The following is an 18,541-nucleotide window of genomic DNA, read 5'->3' as shown; positions in this document are numbered from 1 at the left end:
GCATGTCAGGAAAGGTCGGATAAATAGTTCTGGTGCTCACATACTGGAGCCATGCTTGTAGAAGCTCATGGGCCGGGATTCCATCTGGAGAAGGTGGGGAGACAGCACCTGGCCCATCTGGGACCTCTTTGCAATATCAGCTTGGTACGGGGCCCAGAGAATTCTCTGGGTGTTGTGGTTCCTGCTGGCCAGGTTTCTTCACTACTGTGTGCAGCAAAATGGCGCTGGGGGTGGGGTTGAGGGCGTGACTTCCAGGATCAGGGACTGACTGGGAGCCGGGATGGAACTGCCCAGTCCAGTGCTCCCGTGCAGTTCACAAGAATAGTACTGATGCCCACATAATGGACCATACTTGTAGAAGCTCATTGTTGCTGGAATTCCATCTGGAGAAGGCGGGGAGACGGCACCAGCCCCATCTGGGACCTCGTGGTGATATCGACTTGGTACAGGGCCTAGAGAATTTTCTTTATTTCCTTATTTTATTTTATTTTTGGCTTTTGGGCCTGGTGGTGCTCCTGGTTTTGTGCTGAAGGATCATTCATGGCAGTGCATGGGGACCATTTGGGGTTCCAGGGATCTAACCCAGGTCAGCCATATGCAAGATAAGTGCCTTCATCTGCTGTATTATCTTTCCAATCCCAGGATTTGCAGACATGTTTAAAAGCACCATATATTATGAATAACTCCTATTGTAAGAAGGATGGTTTTGATGAGACTGATATATTTAGGTAGAGTTAGTTTTGTGAATATTGTTTCTGCTTTTAAGAACCAAATTAATTTTTCAGGCCATTATGGCAATAAGCCCAGTTTATGCATATTGAAAATTAAATCAAGATTGTTTTTACAACATTTCAGGCTTTAGAATTCCATCTTGCTTTTATATGAGGCATTCCAAATTTCAATTTAAATAGCATTGAAAACTATTTAGATTTGCATTTGTTCTCTACTTTGCAATTGCTTCTATATTGATTGGGTATTGAAGTGTTGTCACTTAGTATGTGGTAACATAGTCAATGCAGGTTTCAGAACTTCTTAATTGTCTTCAAGTAACCAGATTAAGGAGTAGGGATATCTTTTTTTAGAGGATCTATATGAAATAACAATTAGAGTATGGATTAGTAATACTTGTCCTAGGTCTTGGTTTTATCACTTCGCCTCTCTGAAGAATAGAGAAATCCTCCTTTATACTTTCTAGTATTCATGGAATGAAAATAAGAATGCAGCTTTTTTCAAGTTGCTCCGAAGTGAAGGAAGTCTAATAGATCTCAACTATTTTTTTTCCTGTTTCAGAAAGTAGCATGTAATCCATTGGAATAAAACCAGCAGTTGAGTAACTCATGCAAAGGTAATTTAGAGCACAAATTAAATCTGTCAGAGTGGTATTAGATTTGCAAAAGCTCATAAATAACAAATGAAAGGTCACAGAGCTGTGAAAATGAGAGTGTGTACTTCTTCATAGAGCGAGCCACACAGTCAGAGATGGAATCTTCAGTGCATATTCAAATAGTAGCATATAAAAGGGCAATGCAAGCTCTTTTCTAAATGTGTGGAACAGTCCAAAGACCCAGTGTACTCCAGGTAAAAGGATAAGCATCCAAGAAAAGACCACTTATATTATTTGAGCATTTCCAGCATTTTATTTGTGAGCTTTTGGGGTTAAAGTTCCACTAACCACTGAGAATCTCTGTGAAAAAGATTCTTCTTCCTATGGGACCATGTAGTGCCTGTAACTCCAGCTTGGTTACACGTTGTATATTCGTTGTCACTAAGTATTCAGTTCCTAGAAAGTATGAATACAGTGAGTGGGGAGTGCTGCTTCATGATGTGCTACAGGAATGTAAGCAATTGGTGATATTAGTAGACAGTCCCGCGCACCCTATTTTTCTCATAGAAAGAGGTGGAAAATGGTGTCTTGTTCACTACAAAGTGGATACGTTCTTTGTACTGGGCATTGTATATGAATCTTTGGTTTTAATGCTTTATTCTTTTTAAATAAGGGAATAAAATCTATATTATATATATTTTTAAAATTTTTTTTAAATTTTTATTAGTGAGACACCATGAGGTACAGTTGTAGACTTACAATTTTTTGTGCTTGGGTTTCAATTATACAATGATCTGTGTGGGGTTCAAGATCTTTACAGAACAAACCTTGATTATTGACAGAGGAGTTGGGGAATGGACATGTGAAGAGAGCAGGAAGGCCCCTGGCAAAAAATCTCTCCTGCCTTTCTCCTCTGTGAGCGATGTGAAGGTTCAGGACCTTGCCACCTTCTATTTCTTTGTGATATATTAGAAAAAAGGTGAGCAGCATAGTAACCTAGATTCACATTGGCTACTTCGCCCCTTCTCTACTTTTTCTTCCCACTTCCCTCTAGCTCTGCTTTTTACCTTTTCTCTCCTGCTTCCTTCTCCTTATTCCTCTACCACCCCTGCCCCAGTTGTCTTGAGCTAGGACTTGTTCCTCCCAAATAAAGTCTCATGGCTATAGACCTTGCACCATACTCAGCCCTATACTCATACTCATACTCATACAAGGACTGTTTCTGGGCTTTGGATCCCAACACTGAGGTTAGACTGTGTCTTGATGCACAGGATGCACTGAGATTGATGTCCAGTTTAACATGAAGGAGATCTCAAGTTGGTAACCAGTTCATATTTAACTGCATTATAATTATGTAAATATAAAGCTAACTAGGTTTCTGCACTTTCCCCTTTGAAGTGAGCCCTGCCGCAGATTGTGTGGAGTTGTGGGTGTGTCTCCATTGCCTGATCTCTATGGGCTGCTATGGTGCAGAGGGGGCCCTGAAGGACAGCCTCATCTGTGCTGGTTCCATTCTGGACCAGATGTCTCTACAAGGAAGCATATTGAATTTTTTTTGTCCAACTGCTAGTAATTTTAATAACAAAATTTTGGTATACACATACATAGTTGCTACTCATGTATAATTATGAAAACATGCAATTCTCTACTATGTTGGTGGGCCTAGGGGATATTGGTTTGGTTGAAGTCAGTCAAATGGAGACATGTATAAAATAATCTCTTTAATATCTTGAGTATAAAGATATACAACAAGAAAACAACAAATGACCAAAAGCCACAGGACATGAGAGTTCGTCTATGGAACTGAGCTTACCAAGGGCTGGGGGAGGAAGCTGTTGGGTAGATGGGATAGGATCATGAAACACTGGTGGACAGAAGACATTCCTGTGGAAATTGTGGTGTTAGAATACTGTAGGACGCATATTTAATTAAAGATGAGGTCCTACTATTTGTCTCTCTTGGTAAGGGAAAAAATATCAATGATATTTGCTTATCATCATATTGTCCAATCAAATGCCTAGAAGTGCCTGGAAGTAATGTGTAATAAGTGAACTAGCCTGTTCTCTCTCTGAATGCATAGTTGCTGGGAAGAATCAAACTATGTAGGAGATGGCTCTCAAGCATGAAATTGGCAAGACTGGTGCCATCAAGCTGTTCCAGACTGATAAGAGCCTTACTCTATTTTCTAGCAATTTATTTTCTAAAGACTAATGAACACACCAATCCACCTGGAGCCAGTTTCAGTGCATCACACCAAGTTTGGCTTCAGTTGTCTTTTCCATAATTTTTATCAAGTTATCATAACATTGTTCATTTAATGTTTTCCTAAGTTGAAAATTTGCTTGTAGAATGTAAACTGTTGTAACTATTTTAGAGTTATTTAGGGTATTCTGGGGTTTGGGGGGTTTTTTTGCATTTATTTTTATACTTCCTATCATCCTGTTTGGATTACATTGCTTTGTATTATATTCTAATTGAAAGCCAATTAAGATGAATTCTTTTTTTTCTTTTTGGGCCACACCCAGCAAGATGAATTCTTATTGATAAATTTTCTGTACTTATTTTGTCTAAAATATGTTTACTCTTGGTCTATTGGAGCGATAGCACAGCGGGTAGGCCGTTTGCCTTGCACACAACCAACATGGCCGACCCGAGTTCGATTCCTCCGCCCCTCTCGGAGAGCCCAGCAAGCTACCGAGAGTATCTCGCCCGCACAGCAGAGCCTGGCAAGCCACCCGTGACGTATTCAATATGCCAAACACAGTAACAACAAAGTCTCACGATGGAGACGTTACTGGGCCTGCTCGAGAAAATCGATGAACAATGGGAGGACAGTGACAGTGACTGTTGGTCTAGTTTTGAACAGGTAATTTTAGAATTATTTTGTTACGCTGTTTAAAAAATATTGTTAAATATTTGCATTAGGATTCATAAGCATAATATCCACATTATGCTCTTAAAAAAGTAAGTATCTAACTTGACCCCTTTTGTGGACAATAGAAGAGCAGTAATAGGAAAACAACAGAACATGAAAAACATACTCTATAGGAAAGTTGGGCAGTTCAGTCCAAGAAAGTGGTTTTACTGTCCTCAATGCTTGCATGTATATGAGGTGCTGAGAATTGGACCAGTGCTCTACTGCTGAGCTACATCTTCAACCCCTGACCTCAATTTTATTTTTTTTTAATTTTTATTAGTGAAACACCATGAGGTACAGTTGTAGACTTACAAATTTTTGTGCTTGGGTTTCAGTTATACAATGATCCAGTACCCATCCCTCCACCAGTGCCCATTCTCCATCATTTACATTTTTTTAAAAAAAAATTTTGTTAGTGAAACAAATTTTAATTGAAATTTTCATTGAATTTCAATTTTAATTGAAAAAGACAGAATAGATATAATGGATAGAATAACAATTAGGGCCATAATGATACTTAGATCTTATTTCATAGGTTTTTGTTTATGTATCTCAAAATAGTCTCTGATATATGCTAAACACAGTATTATCCCCAACAGTTTAGAAATTCTGTACACTTGTATATATGGGAGCTAGATTCGGTTCCCCACACTCACATCAGCTCCACCAAGTGTGGCCCTCCCAACAATGGAAAGAAAAATGTGAATAAAAAAAAAACAACAACAACAAGCGAGGTTGGGTTGATAGCACAACCGGTAGGGCGTTTCCCTTGCACACAGTCGACCCAGGTTCAATTCCCAGCATCCCATATGGTCCTCCGAGCACTGCCAGGAGTAACCCCTGAGTGCATGAGCCAGGAGTAAGCCCTGCGCATCACCAGGTGTGACCCAAAAGGCAAAAAATTTTTAAAAAAAAACCCTCAAAACATGAAGTTGATAGCCGGTTTGGTCTTGAATTAACTCCTGTGCTTATTTGCTGAACTTCATTTTTCTCAAGATGAGATGCTGATAATGCCTATCTTCCAAGGTTGTTAGGGAACAAAGTGGGTATATGTAAAGGATTTCAGTATACTTTGCCAAGAATATTAGTTGTGGTAAGGAAAATTTTTTTCATTGTTGTGAGGCTGGAGTGATAGCACAGCGGGTAGGGAGTTTGCCTTGTACAAGGCCAACCTGGGTTTGATTCTTCCATCCCTCTCTGAGAGCCTGGCAAGCTACTGAGAGTATCCTGCCTGCATGGCAGGGCCTGGCGTATTGGATATGCCAAAAACAGTAACAACAAGTCTCACAACAGAGATTACTGGTGCCCGCTCAAGCAAATCAATGAGCAACGGGAGGACAGTGCTACAGTACTACTGTTCATTGTTTTTCTTTCTTTAAACTGTACCCAGCAGTGCTCAGGAATCACTCATGGTGGTGCTCAGGGAACTGTATGTGATATCAGGAATTAAAACAGAGTTGGCCCTATGCAAGGCAAGTGCCCTAACCTCTATAACTATATCTCTAGTTCACTAAAGAGATTCTGAGCTGGAAGGACACATTTTGCTTTGGGAGAATTTTACCTACACTTCTACCCTCACTCCCCTAAATCAGAAAGGCTTCCCTACACAGGGCTGACAGAGCACCCAGCCTTAGCTGTGACTCCCTCTTGGCCCTCCCCAGGGACATGGAGATGCTTCTCAGCTTCTGTCCCCGACTCACTTATTGTTGCCTTCTGGCAGCCATCCCCAGCCTCCTGGCACAAATAACTGGGTTTCATTAAAATCCCATTTCTCTTGATACCATCTCCACTGGATATTAGCGGGACCCATGACCAGTGGAGTTTTAGCAATCTCATTAGGAACAGGTTCAGGCTAGACCTCTGTAAGTGCTCTTACAAGACTATTTATAACATTTCTCTCCACCCAGTTCACGTTCTTGCATCGCCATCTCTCCATCCCTCCTGGCCCAGCCCGGTGACATGGAAGCCAGCCAGTTTCCCTGTGGTTTTTATGAGTCAGACACTGACGTGCATCTTGCTTCATGTTTCAGGTGTGAATTCTCTTCCACTGTGCCGAGTCCCCACTCCCAGGACCTCTGTATGAGTGAGTCCGCGACCTGCCATGGAACCTGGCCCTGCCCTGGCCTGGCTCCTGCTCCTGAGCCTGCTGGCCGATTGTCTGAAAGCTGCTCAGTCCCGGGACTTCACAGTGAAAGACATTATCTACCTCCACCCTTCAAGTAAGACTTCACTTGCTTTGCTGAAGAAATGGCACTAAACTTTGATCAGTGTCTGAGATGATGCATGCCCTGTAGCCTTCCATGCAGGGGAAACTTGCAGTGATTTAAATCAGGGAGACAGGTCCTGCTGAAGATGCTGTGTTTTGCCCTGAACTCTTTTAAGTATGTATATATATGTATGTATGTATATATATGTACATATACATATATGTATATATGTAAATGTAATGTAAATATATATGTAGCACTGTAGCACTGTCCTCTCATTGTTTATTGATTTGCTCGAGTGGGTCCAGTAACATCTCCATTGTGAGACTTATTGTTACTGTGTTTGGCATATCGAATACGTCATGGGTAGCTTCCCAGACTTTGCCGTGTAGATGGGATATTTTCAGCAGCTTGCCAGAATCAAAATTGCGTTGGCTGTGTGCAAGGCAAATGCCCTACCTGCTGTGCTATCGCTTCAACTAAATACACATGTATTATCACGGTCCTCCCGTTGTTCATCGATTTACTCGAGTGGGCCCAGTAACATCTCCATCGTGAAACTTGTTGTTACTGTGTTTGGCATATTGAATACTTCACGGGTAGCTTGCCAGGCTCTGCTGTGCGGGCGAGATACTCTCGGTAGCTTGCCGGGCTCTCCGAGAGGGGCGGAGGAATCGAACTCAGGTCTGCCATATTGGCTGCATGCAAGGCAAACGCCCTACTGCTGTGCTATCGCTCCAGCCCCATATGTATATATATATTTATTATATATGTATATATTTTTATAAACATAAATATATATGTGTATATATATATATATATATATATATATATTAAGGCAAAGTTTCAGGCTTTTTTTCTCTGTTCCCTGCACAGTTGCTCTGATTGTCAACACCGTCGCTTTGACTCCTGCCAGCACTCTGTCAGTTATCAAAGGGTACCGCCATATCCCCGGAGGAAGCTCAAAAGATTGTCCTTTATAGGCAAGATAATAGCTGGTCTTCCTGTCTGTGCACCTAATGCTCAGTTTCAACATAATTGCTTCCCACAGCCTCCCATTCTCTATGCCTTTTCGTTTCCTGTGTTTAAAAATTATCTAGGGAGCACATAATAACAGAGTTTCTCAGATCTTTTCTCTGGAGTCTCTGCCATGGGCTGTGCCCATGGAGTTTTGCTCTAAGCAAATACTTTAGATGCTTCCTCTGTCAATAAGTATCGGGATCATCAGACTTTGGGAAACACTGATGTTTTATTCCCTCTTTTGTATTCATCTCGTCTTCTTTATTTTATTTGAGTCCCTCCCAGATTTGTCCCTGTGATAGAGTGCATTATTTTGTGTATGCTATGACCTGAGATTTTTTTTTAACATATTATATTTAACAAACATTGTTGGACCTCTATTGTATGCCAAGCATTGTGATAGGCATGAAAGATATATAAGCAAATAGAGTATAGTCTTTGCTTTTGAGAATATTATCATATACACATTGGGGACAGTCTCTGGGCTCCTTTGCTGACAGACAAAATGCTTCACATTGGCAAGTTCTGATTAGGATGAGCTGTGGTCTCTGGCGTCCACTCAACCTCGGGTCAGCAACTATCTCAGTTGCTTTGTTGTAGGATTCCAGTTTGAAATAAATTTCCTAACAATGTGAAGATTTAATAAAAGGATGCTTACAAAGCATTTTGCATTGAGTATAATGCATGTACTCAAATATTAGTGCTCAAATATTAGTGAAATTCTTGTATGTGTTAAGTTCTACACTCCTAAAGTGGAAGAGATAATACATACCCTGTAACATGATTTTGTGAACTAGAAATACTATCATTAAGATAGGCACAGGGAGAGAAAGTACAGCTGGCAGGGCTCTAGCCTCACATGCAGCTAGTCAGGGTTCAATCACTACTACCCCATTTAGCCCCCCAAGCCCCACCAGGAGTAAACCCTGAGTACCACTGAGGTGTGCCACTCCTCCCCCAAAACCCCAAACCACACCAAACCAAACCGAAAAACACTAGGCAATTACAAGTAGACAACAAGACATTCATTGTTTGTAATGTTGCTATAATTGGTTTGGTTAGGTAATACAGAGGGTGCAGAAAAGCCATCACTCTAATTCCTCTAATTCCAAATATACTTTGGACTGGTAGCAAACAGCTTTTGTAGACCCACTGCTACTCTGTATACCCTCTCGCCGGGATAGTCTGGTGCCTCCTAGTTAATAGTGTGAAAAGCTACCTGGCTGTGTGTTTTTGCAAACTCCTTACTTAGTTTTAATAACATTGTAGCACTGACCTTCCATTGTTCATCGATTTGCTTGAGCAGGCACCAATAACATCTCCACTGTGAGACTTGTCATTACTGTTTTTGTCATATCGAATACAGCACGGGAAGCTTGTCAGGCTCTGCCATGTGGGTGGGGTACTCTCAGTAGCTTGCCGGGCTCTCTGGGAGGGGCAGAGGAATTGAACCCAGGTCGGCTGCATGCAAGGCAAATGCCTTACCTGCTCTGCTATCGCTCTAGGTTTTAGTACTGTTTATAAAAAGAAGGCATCTCAATACTTACTTATGTTCTAAGATTACATTTTGTTCCTTTTATATTTTTGTTTATCAGCTGTTCTTTTGAATATTTCAGCGGGGTGATCCAAAACAAAATGTGAGGCTCTTAAATTGGATGGCAAGGAGTTTGGGCTTCTGAAGCATTATGTGTCCATTTTGATGACTGATTTATTTACCATTGAGTGACCAAACAGGCCCACATCTTGCCTGGTCTGAGATTGCCTTTGCAAAGGCATGGGGAAAGGATAATTGATGGAACTGAACTTGGATATTACACCAATAAAAATACCAACAAACAAAAAAACACCCACCCTTCTTCCTCAATGGCCTGCTAAGTCAGTGCTGGAGATAAGCACTATTATGCAGGATCCTGTTTGGAAAGTCAAAAATGCCTTTTTCAAAATGGGCTCCTTGAAGGATGAGTTCTTCCAGGTCAAGGCACCATGATTTGTTGTCTGTAGGAGTCGGGAGCAAGCAGCACTAATCTGGGGCTGGAGTGATTGTACAGCAGATTGGGTGCTTACCTTGTACATGGTAAACCTGAGTTTGATTCTGGCATCCATATAGTTCCCCAAACACCTCCAGGAGTTAGGTTCTGACTGCAGAGCCAGTAATAACCCCTGAGCATCACCAGGTCTAGTCCCAAAACAAACAAAGAAGAGTCAAACCAAAAAAGCAGTGCTGATCCAACAACTTGTTAAATAGAACTGTAGCTCTGTAGCACTATCCTCCCATTGTTCATCGATTTGCTGGAGCGGGAACCAGTAACATCTCCATTGTGAGACTTGTTCTTACTGTTTTTGGCATATCAAAAACATCACGGGTAGCTTGCCAGGCTTTGCTGCATAGGCGGGATACTCTTGGTAGCTTGCCAGGCTCTCCAAGTGGGAATAAAAACAGTAAAGAAAAAAAATAAAGCAACACTCAAAAAGTAAACTGCTGATAATGGGTCAGATAAGATACTAGCATTGAATGTAGCCAATAGGCTAGTATTTCCAGAACCACATATGATGCCCTGAGCATCACCAGGAATGACCCATGAGCACAGCTAAGTGTGGCCCCAAAACCAAAAATTGAAATGAAATGTTGATAGCCTTTGTTTCAGCAGTTTATTTCTTTGGGATAAATCACTAATGACAAAAATGTCACCCCAGGTTTTCTGATATGATTTTGATATACAAAGAGGGAGAAGTCATCTCAAAGCTAGACAGGATACAGAGGATTCCCCAGGAGGATTCCCAAATGTGAGACGGGTTGGAGAGTGGAATATATGTGCACACAAGCTTTTGCAAGACTGAAGTTATTGTCAGTAAATTCCTTTAGGAAAAACTTTATTTTCTCTGCCTGCCTTAAAGAAGAGCAACGTTTACATATCCTTACACTCTTTCAGAAGTTTGGGGTTTGGGGTTGCTTTTATACTCTGATTTTTTTTTAATGGTCCTGGTTCTCTACCCCTGAGTAGCACCCACTGGACTATGTTTAGATGAAATGCTTTCTCCACAAATAAGAGGTTTCTATAGAACACAGACCATGAAAGATACATGAGGGAAGTGTGGGGTTATTCTGAATTTAAATTATTGATTGAATCACCTCACTTTGTAGCTGGAGACACAAACCACCTTCTTGGGGTCAGACAGCAAGCTGGATTTCATAAATGTTAGATACAGCTCAGAAGCTGCCCCAGGAAAGGTGCTGTGATGTTGCAGGGAGAGAGGAAGTGCAAGTTTTCTTCTTCTTTTTTTTTTATAATGTAGGAGTACTGCTATTTATTCAGACATTGATTAAGCTGATTGAATTGGTCATGAACTCCACATTACTTTTTATTTTTTTATTCTGAATGTTAGTTTTATTTTATTATTATCCCCCCCCCCTTTTTTTTAATTGATTCACTGTGAGATACAGTTATAAAGCTTTCTTGTTTGAGCTTTGGTCATGCAATCATCAAACACCCATCCTTTCACCAGTGCACATTTGCCAACCCCAAAATCCCCAGTATTCCCTCCCCACCCCCATTCTAATTCTTCCCCTGCTTGTGTGGCAGACCATTTCCCCCCTACTCTCTCTCTACTTTGGTTACATTCAATATTTCGATACCAGTCTCATCACCACTAAAACCTGCCGAAAAGGCAATGCTAGACGATTTGTTTTGTATTGCTTGTTATGGATAGAATATAATGTCAAGGATATTCTGTGTCGTTCTCTTCTGGGAGCTTTAGTTTATAGTCTCTGGGTCTTGGCCACTGATGAAATTACATGGCACCGGGGGCAGTTTGTGGGTATGACTGCCAAGCTTCTGGAAAACTGGGGACCTGATGGGAGGAGGCCCAATACCAATCCAAGTGGGCCTGGAGATCTCAGTCATCTACCTCCACACTACAGGCCCTAACTGCGTCTTTTTGATCTTTTTTGAGATTTATGGGTCTCTGAAATAAGGCCAATAAATGAGCTTATATAGCTAAGCCAGAGGTGGTTTGTGGGTGTGTTTCCACATACCTAACTTTTGGACGTTTAATTTCTTGGTAAACTCGGTGCCAAGTTGTTGGGGTCTGGCCAAAGGAACAGAAGCAATTTTGGGGTATCTGGAAGTCTGAAGACACCTTCAGGCTGCTGATGCACTCACCCCACAAGTACAGGTTGACCTATTGGTGGAACTATACCCCCGGATGTACAAGTTTTCAACCCTAGATAAATCTACACGTGGTTCTCATGAAGCCTAGACATCTGTGTCAGGTAGTAAGTGGGGTGAAATGGGAACCCAAGTTGGGAAAATTCAACCTCTTGTGACTAATCTTTGCTCCCTGGATCCCTAATATTTGAAATAAACTTTACGGCTTTCAAATTTGGGCCTATGTCCTCAGTAACAGTCTTTTATATAATTTATATACTGATTTTTCTTTTTTTTTCTTTTTTTTCTGATTTTTCTTTTTAAGATTCAAAATGAGAGTATTTCTTCCCAGCCCAAGATTAAAGTGTCATTGCCAACCTAAAGAGTTTTTTAAAGATGATTTAATATTAAAAGAAATAAAATTACTTATTTGGTCACTGGACAGATTTAAGGTCACAAAATTTCATGTCCTAAGTGGCTTCATTTCTTTTCTTATAATAGTAGCTTTTCTTGAAAATCCACTTTTCCTTTGAATTCACATTCTGACTATTCTTAATCATGTGAACCAAAAGAACTATATCACTACAGGGAGTTATTACCAGTTAGAGAGTCAGTAAAGTTTTATTCACAGTTCTATACTAGGAAAATCTTAGGAAGTAACAGAGTTTTCTAGATAGATGCCAAGAAATGCATTTCAATCAGAACTATATTCACAGTATTAAAATTATACTGGCACCCCAGTGGAAAAGAAATCATAGTAACAATATTTTGAAGTCAAGTGCATGGGAATGAAGATTGAAGATCAATTTTATTTTATTTCTAGAAATTTTATAGTTTTTTCCATTTTCTAAAAACAATAGGAATTAGTTTGTGAAGAAAAAAAATTTACATATCAGCATATGTCTCAAAACAAGATTCTCTTTGCACTAACTGTAGTTTTGGTAACCAAAGGCCTTTTGTCCAGGCAAAAGTTGCAAGAGTTGGAAACAAAGATGAAATCTTCTCTGATACCTTCCAAGTGAATTATGGTTGGCTGAACTGTGGCTGACCAAGAGAGTTAATGGACAGATTATGTTACAGGAAGTAACTGGGCACTTTGGCATTTCTTTTCTTTACAATCACCTTCTCTTGAGGGACCAAGGACTTAGGCCCTGAAATACAGAGTACTGAGCTTATTAAGTCTGTGATCAAGAGCCAAATTAGATTCATTCACAGCTGGGGCCACAACAATTTGAAACTCTATTTGCTCTGTAATGCTTTGAAGTAACAAAGAAGAAAATAGCACATCTCTTAGGAACTGTTTGTCCTCTTTAGACACACACACACGCACACACACACACACACACACACACACACCACAAACAAAAAACCTCCCTTATCAGATGCAGTATCAATTAGCATGTTACTGAATATAACTGTTCATCTTACAGACCTTATTTTCGCTATTTCCAGAGAGAAGAATGTAGCCATTTACTTCTTTTTGTGCTACAGTTAACTACTTAAAACTGAGTTTGCAGATTTGTCACTGAAAAGGCTTTGTTTGTTCACTAATCAATAATAAACCACCAAGATGTAAACACTGTTTTCTATAAGAAAATATTAAACTGTCATCTTGGAGGAGACACATAGATATACAGTTATAAATTTTTTTGGTTTAGTTTTTTTTTATTAAAAAATTTTTAATCGTGAGACATCATGAAGTACAGTTGCAGACTTACACATTTTTGTGCTTGGGTTTCAATTATACAATGATCAAGTACCCATCCCTCCACCAGTGCCCATTTCCCATCACCACGGATGTCAGTATCCCTCTCACCCCCCATCCCCCCCATCCCACCGTGCCTCTGTGGCAGGGCATTCCCATCTGTTCTCTCTCTCCTTTTGGGTGTTGTGGTTTGCAAAAGAAACATTGAGTGGCAATCATGTTTGGTCTATAGTCTACTTTCAGCATGATTCTCCCATCCTGGCAGGATCCTCCCAACACCTTTATTTGGTGTTCCCCTCTTTATCTGAGCTCCCTTTTCCCCTCGTATGTGTGGTTGGCCTCCAAGTCATGGAGTAAAATTCCTGGTACTAATCTCCGCCATTCTTGGGTGTTAGTTTGCTATTTTGTTACTTTATGTTCCCCAGATGAATGCAATCTTTCTATGTCTATCCCTTTCTTTCTGAGTCATTTCACTTAACATGATACTTTCCATGTAGTACCACTTGTGTGTAAATTTTGTAACTTCGTCTTTTCTAACAGCTACATAGTACTCCATTGTGTAAATGTACCAAAGTTTCTTTAACCAGTCATCTGTTCTCGGGCGCTCAGGTTTTTTCCAGATTCTGGCTATTGTAAAGAGTGCTGCAATAAACAGACAATCGCAGATGTCACTTCGACTATACTTTTTTGCCTCTCTGGGATATATTCCCAGGAGTGATATTGCTGGATCAAATGGGAGCCCAATTTCTAATTTTTTGAGAATCGTTCATAATGTTTTCCAAAAGGGCTGAACCAGTTGGCATTCCCACAAACAGGGAAGGAGTGTCCCTTTCTCACCACATCTGCGCCAGCACCGGTTGCTTTTGTTCTAGTTGATATGGGCCAGTCTTTTTGGTGTGAAGTGATATCTCATTGTGGTTTTGATCTGCATCTCCCTGATGATTAATGATGTGGGACATTTTCTCATGTGCCTTTTAGCCATTCGGATTTATTCTTTGTGAAAGTTTCTATTCATTTCATCTCCCCATTTTTTGATGGGGTTGAATGTTTTCTTTTTGTGGAGTTCAACCAGTACTTTGTATATCCTTGAATTTAACCCCTTATCAGATGTGTAGTTGGCGAATATCCTTTCCCATTCTGTAGACTGTCTTTGTATTTTGGTCACTGTTTCTTTTGAGGTGCAGAAGTTTCTTAGTTTAAGATAGTCCCATTTGTCTATCTCTGTTTTCACTTGCTTGGCCAGCGGTGTGACATCTTTGAAGACACCATTAGCTTCTATGTCATGGAGGGTTTTGCGAAGTTTTTCCTCAATGTACCTTATAGATTCTGGTCTGATGTTGAGGTCTTTAATCCACTTAGATTTTACTTTTGCACATGGAGTTAGGCAGAGATCTGAGCCCATTTTTTTGCATGTAGCCATCCAGTTCTGCAAGCATAATTTGTTAAAGAGGCTTTCCCTGCTCCACTTCATTTTTCTTGCACCCTTTTCAAAGATTAAATGCTCGTATGCTTGGGAGGAGATATCAGTATATTCAACCCTGTTCCATTGGTCTACAGCTCTGCCTTTGTTCCAGTACCATGCTGTTTTAATTATTACTGCTTTGTAGTAGAGTTTGAAGTTAGAGAGGTTGATTCCTCCCATTTTCTTTTTCCTAAGAATTGCTTTAACTATTCGTGTGGGCTTATTGTTCCATATAAATTTCAGGAGTGTTTGCTCTACTTCTTTGAAGAATGTCATGGGTATCCTAATAGGGATTGCGTTGAATTTATACAGTGCTTTGGGAAATATTGCCATTTTGACAATGTTAATTCTCCCGATCCATGAACAGGGGATATTTTTCCATTTCCTCATATCCTCTTTTATTTCCTGAAGTAGTGTTTTGTAGTTTTCTTTGTACAGGTCCTTTACTTCCTTAGTTAAGGTGATTCCTAGGTACTTGATTTTCTGGGGAACAATTGTGAATGGGATTGTTTTCTTCATGTCACTTTCTTCTTTCACTATTTGCATATAGAAAAGCCATGGACTTTTGGGTATTGATTTTATAGCCTGCCACTTTACTATACAAGCCTATTGTTTCTAGAAGTTTCTTGGTAAAGGTTTTAGGATTCTCTAAGTATAGTATCATATCATCTGCGAATAGTGAGAGCTTGATTTCTTCCTTTCCTACCTGGATGCCCCTAATATATTTTTCTTGCCTAATTGCTATTGCAAGTACTTCCAGTACTATATTGAACAGCAGTGGAGAGAGTGGACATCCTTGTCTCATCCCTGATCTTAGAGGGAAGGCTCTCAGTTTTTCGCCATTGAGGACGATGCTTGCTGTAGGCTTGTGGTAGATGGCTTTAACAATATTGAGGAAAGTCCCCGCTATCCTCATTTTGGCTAGGGTTTTCATCATAAATGGGTGCTGGATCTTGTCAGATGCTTTCTCTGCATCTATTGATATGATCATATGATTTTTATCTTTTGTTGATATGATTGATTATGTTGATTGATTTCCGAGTGTTAAACAACCCTTGCATTCCCGGGATGAATCCTAGTTGGTCATGGTGTATGATCTTTTTGATGAGTAGTTGAATTCTATTTGCTAACATATACAGTTATAATTTTTAAATAAACTCAGCAAAAATGAGATCGTTTGGTTAATTGCCATTGCTTCATGCTGATAAATGCCTTCAAAGATAAATGATTTGAGAAAGAAAAGCATTGTGATATAAAAGTATGTTAGTTCATAATCATATTTAAATTTTCACTTAATCACTTATCACTTTACTTCCCGTTAGTCGTCGATTTGCACGAGCGGGCGCGAGTAAAGTCTCCATTTGTCCCTGTCGCGTGCTAGTGTAGCCCAATGGCATCTGTTCGCTCTGTGAACATGAAGAGCCTCAAACCTATCGTTCATAATCTTGACGAAGAAGTCTGACCATCTGGTAGGTGGGCGGCCACGCGGTCTTTTGACATCCCCTGGAATCCAGTCACTAACAGCTCTAGTCCAGCGGTTGTCTTTAAATCTCATTACGTGACCAGCCCATCTGATTTTTGACACCTTGGCAAACAAGACAGCGTCCCTGATTCTTGATTGTCGACAGATGTCAGAACTCCGGATTCTTTCTCTCATTTGAGTGAAATGTGATATTCCAAGCATAGCTCTTTCTATTCTTCTTTGGGAGACCTGAATAGCGTTCTCATCTTGTTTGCGTAGGGCCCAGGTCTCTGAGGCATATGTTAATGCAGGAAGAACAGTGGAATCAAAGAGATGTGCCCAGAGCCAGAGGTTCTTCGTCCTCTTAGCTATTTCTTCGACGTTCTTGAAAGCGTTCCAAGCCGCTCTCTTCCTCCTGCGCAGCTCGGGTGCCAGGTCATTTGTCATGTTGACCTCTCAACCTAGGTACACATAGCTGTTGCATTCGGAGATGGTCGTTCCATTGAGAGCAAATGGGGCGTCAGGAACGAGGCTGTTTCTCATGAACATTGTCGTCGTAAGATTCAGCTGTAGTCCTGCCTTTCCACACTCACGGTCAAAGTTGGCCAGCATTTGTGCCGCTTGGTTGATGTTTGGTGTTATTAAAAAATGTCATCAGCAAAGCGGAGGTGGTGTAGTTGCTGACCATCTATCTTCACTCCCATTCCTTCCCATTCTAGTCGTCGCATGATGTTCTCGAGGGTGGCACTGAAGAGTTTCAGTGAAGTGGTATCACCCTGCCGCACCCCTCTCTTGACATCAACGATCACTTCTTTGTAGAATGGTGAGATCCTGGTAGTGAATCCGCAATACAGCTCACGGAGGATCCTGATGTATTGTGCTTGAATGCCCTGAGTGGCTAGGGCTTCAATGACCGCTTCCGTCTCAACAGAATCAAAGGCCTTCTTTAAATCAATGAACGTTAAACAGAGCAGCATCTTGAACGCCCAGAGAAACCTCAGTGAGCTTGGTTATCGTGTGGATATGGTCCATGGTGCTGAATCCTTTGCAGAACCCGGCTTGCTCGCATGGTTGTCCTTCATCTAGTGTTCTGCCAATCCTATTTAGGATGACTCGAGTGAACAACTTGTAGATGACAGACAATAGGCAGATTGGGCGATAGTTGCCAATGTCATGGATGTCTCCCTTCTTGAACAGTAGTACGGTCCTGCTGGTTTTCCATGGGGATGGAACCTTGCATTCAGACAGGTAGTGAGTGAAGAGCCGAGCCAGTGTATTGATGAGTACTGACGGCAGGTTCTTCAGGTGTTCAGGTCTGACCTTGTCTGGGCCGGGTGCTGTTTGTTTCTTTACCAACGAAATGGCGTGTTGGATTTCGGAAGGGAGAACGTTAGGAGCGACATATCCATCCTGTGGAATTTGGTATGTCGGCAAGTGGACATGGCTATTGAAGAGATTTGAGTAGAAGTCATGGATAATCTTCTCCATTGCCGTTCTGGAGGATGTGATGGATCCATCAGGACGTCGGAGGGCAGTCATCTTGGTCTTGTAGTTGGCGAAGGACAGGCAGGCATTACGAATACTTTCCCCGGCTTCTGCCGCATCTACCAGTACTTCTGCTCTTCTCTCTTTGAGGTCTTCCTTGATCGCATCTCTACACTGCTTTGCAAGCTCGGATGTTAGCTTGCTGTTGCCTGAGGCATGCGCCAAACCATGCTGGCGAATTAGCTCAAGAGTTTTCCAAGATAGGCGATTTTTTGTGGCTATCTCTCTCTTGACGTTCCTCGCACATTCATGGAGGTGCTGAACCAGTCAATCATATTCCTCGTCAATGTTGTCAACAATGGCATCTTCCCATGTTGCCGCAATAGTGCCAAAGAGTTCCCAGTTGGTGGTCGTTCTGGGAGTTCTCTTTTTGAACTTTGCAGCCATTTCTCCCTGCTCTGTGAAGTAGAATTTTGCATGAAGGAGAAAGAAATTTTAATATTCTTTTTAATATGTCAGCATTCGGCAGTCTTACAAACCATACTTTTGAAAAGATTGTTAAATAATCCAAAATTGGGGACATTCTAACTTATTAGTGCTAGGTTCTCAATAGTATATCTAGAAGTGCCTGGAGCATCAATCTTCATTCAAAGTTTTTAATTTATGACTTTGATGGGAAAGATTCCAGAAATAACTAATCCAACATTCCAGCAAAAACTTTTACTGGCTTCTGTGATAGACAGATAAAATTGGATACTCCAGTGAATTAATCATGCTATGTAAAATGGCACAGATAGCTTTCAGTCAAACTTAG

At 40.8% G+C, this 18,541-nt stretch overlaps 1 protein-coding gene across 2 annotated transcripts in view; it reads left to right on the top strand.

The window, feature by feature from the left end:
* The window catches only part of LYPD6 (LY6/PLAUR domain containing 6), a 182,061-nt gene that overhangs the window by 117,154 nt on the left and 46,366 nt on the right, over positions 1-18,541 (top strand). For both annotated transcript variants that reach the window (XM_056117570.1, XM_056117569.1), the window contains one exon: positions 6,272-6,460. In XM_056117570.1, coding sequence (XP_055973545.1) covers positions 6,343-6,460 — 118 coding nt within the window. In that variant the 5' untranslated portion in view covers positions 6,272-6,342. The remainder of the gene's footprint in view (positions 1-6,271; positions 6,461-18,541) is intronic.

The sequence above is a fragment of the Sorex fumeus genome, unplaced genomic scaffold (genome assembly GCF_029834395.1).
Source record: "Sorex fumeus unplaced genomic scaffold, SorFum_2.1 ptg000035l, whole genome shotgun sequence".
NCBI classification, from domain to species: Eukaryota; Metazoa; Chordata; class Mammalia; order Eulipotyphla; family Soricidae; genus Sorex; species Sorex fumeus.
Note: the sequence above shows the minus strand (reverse complement) of the source record. Positions and strands in the feature narration are given on the sequence as shown.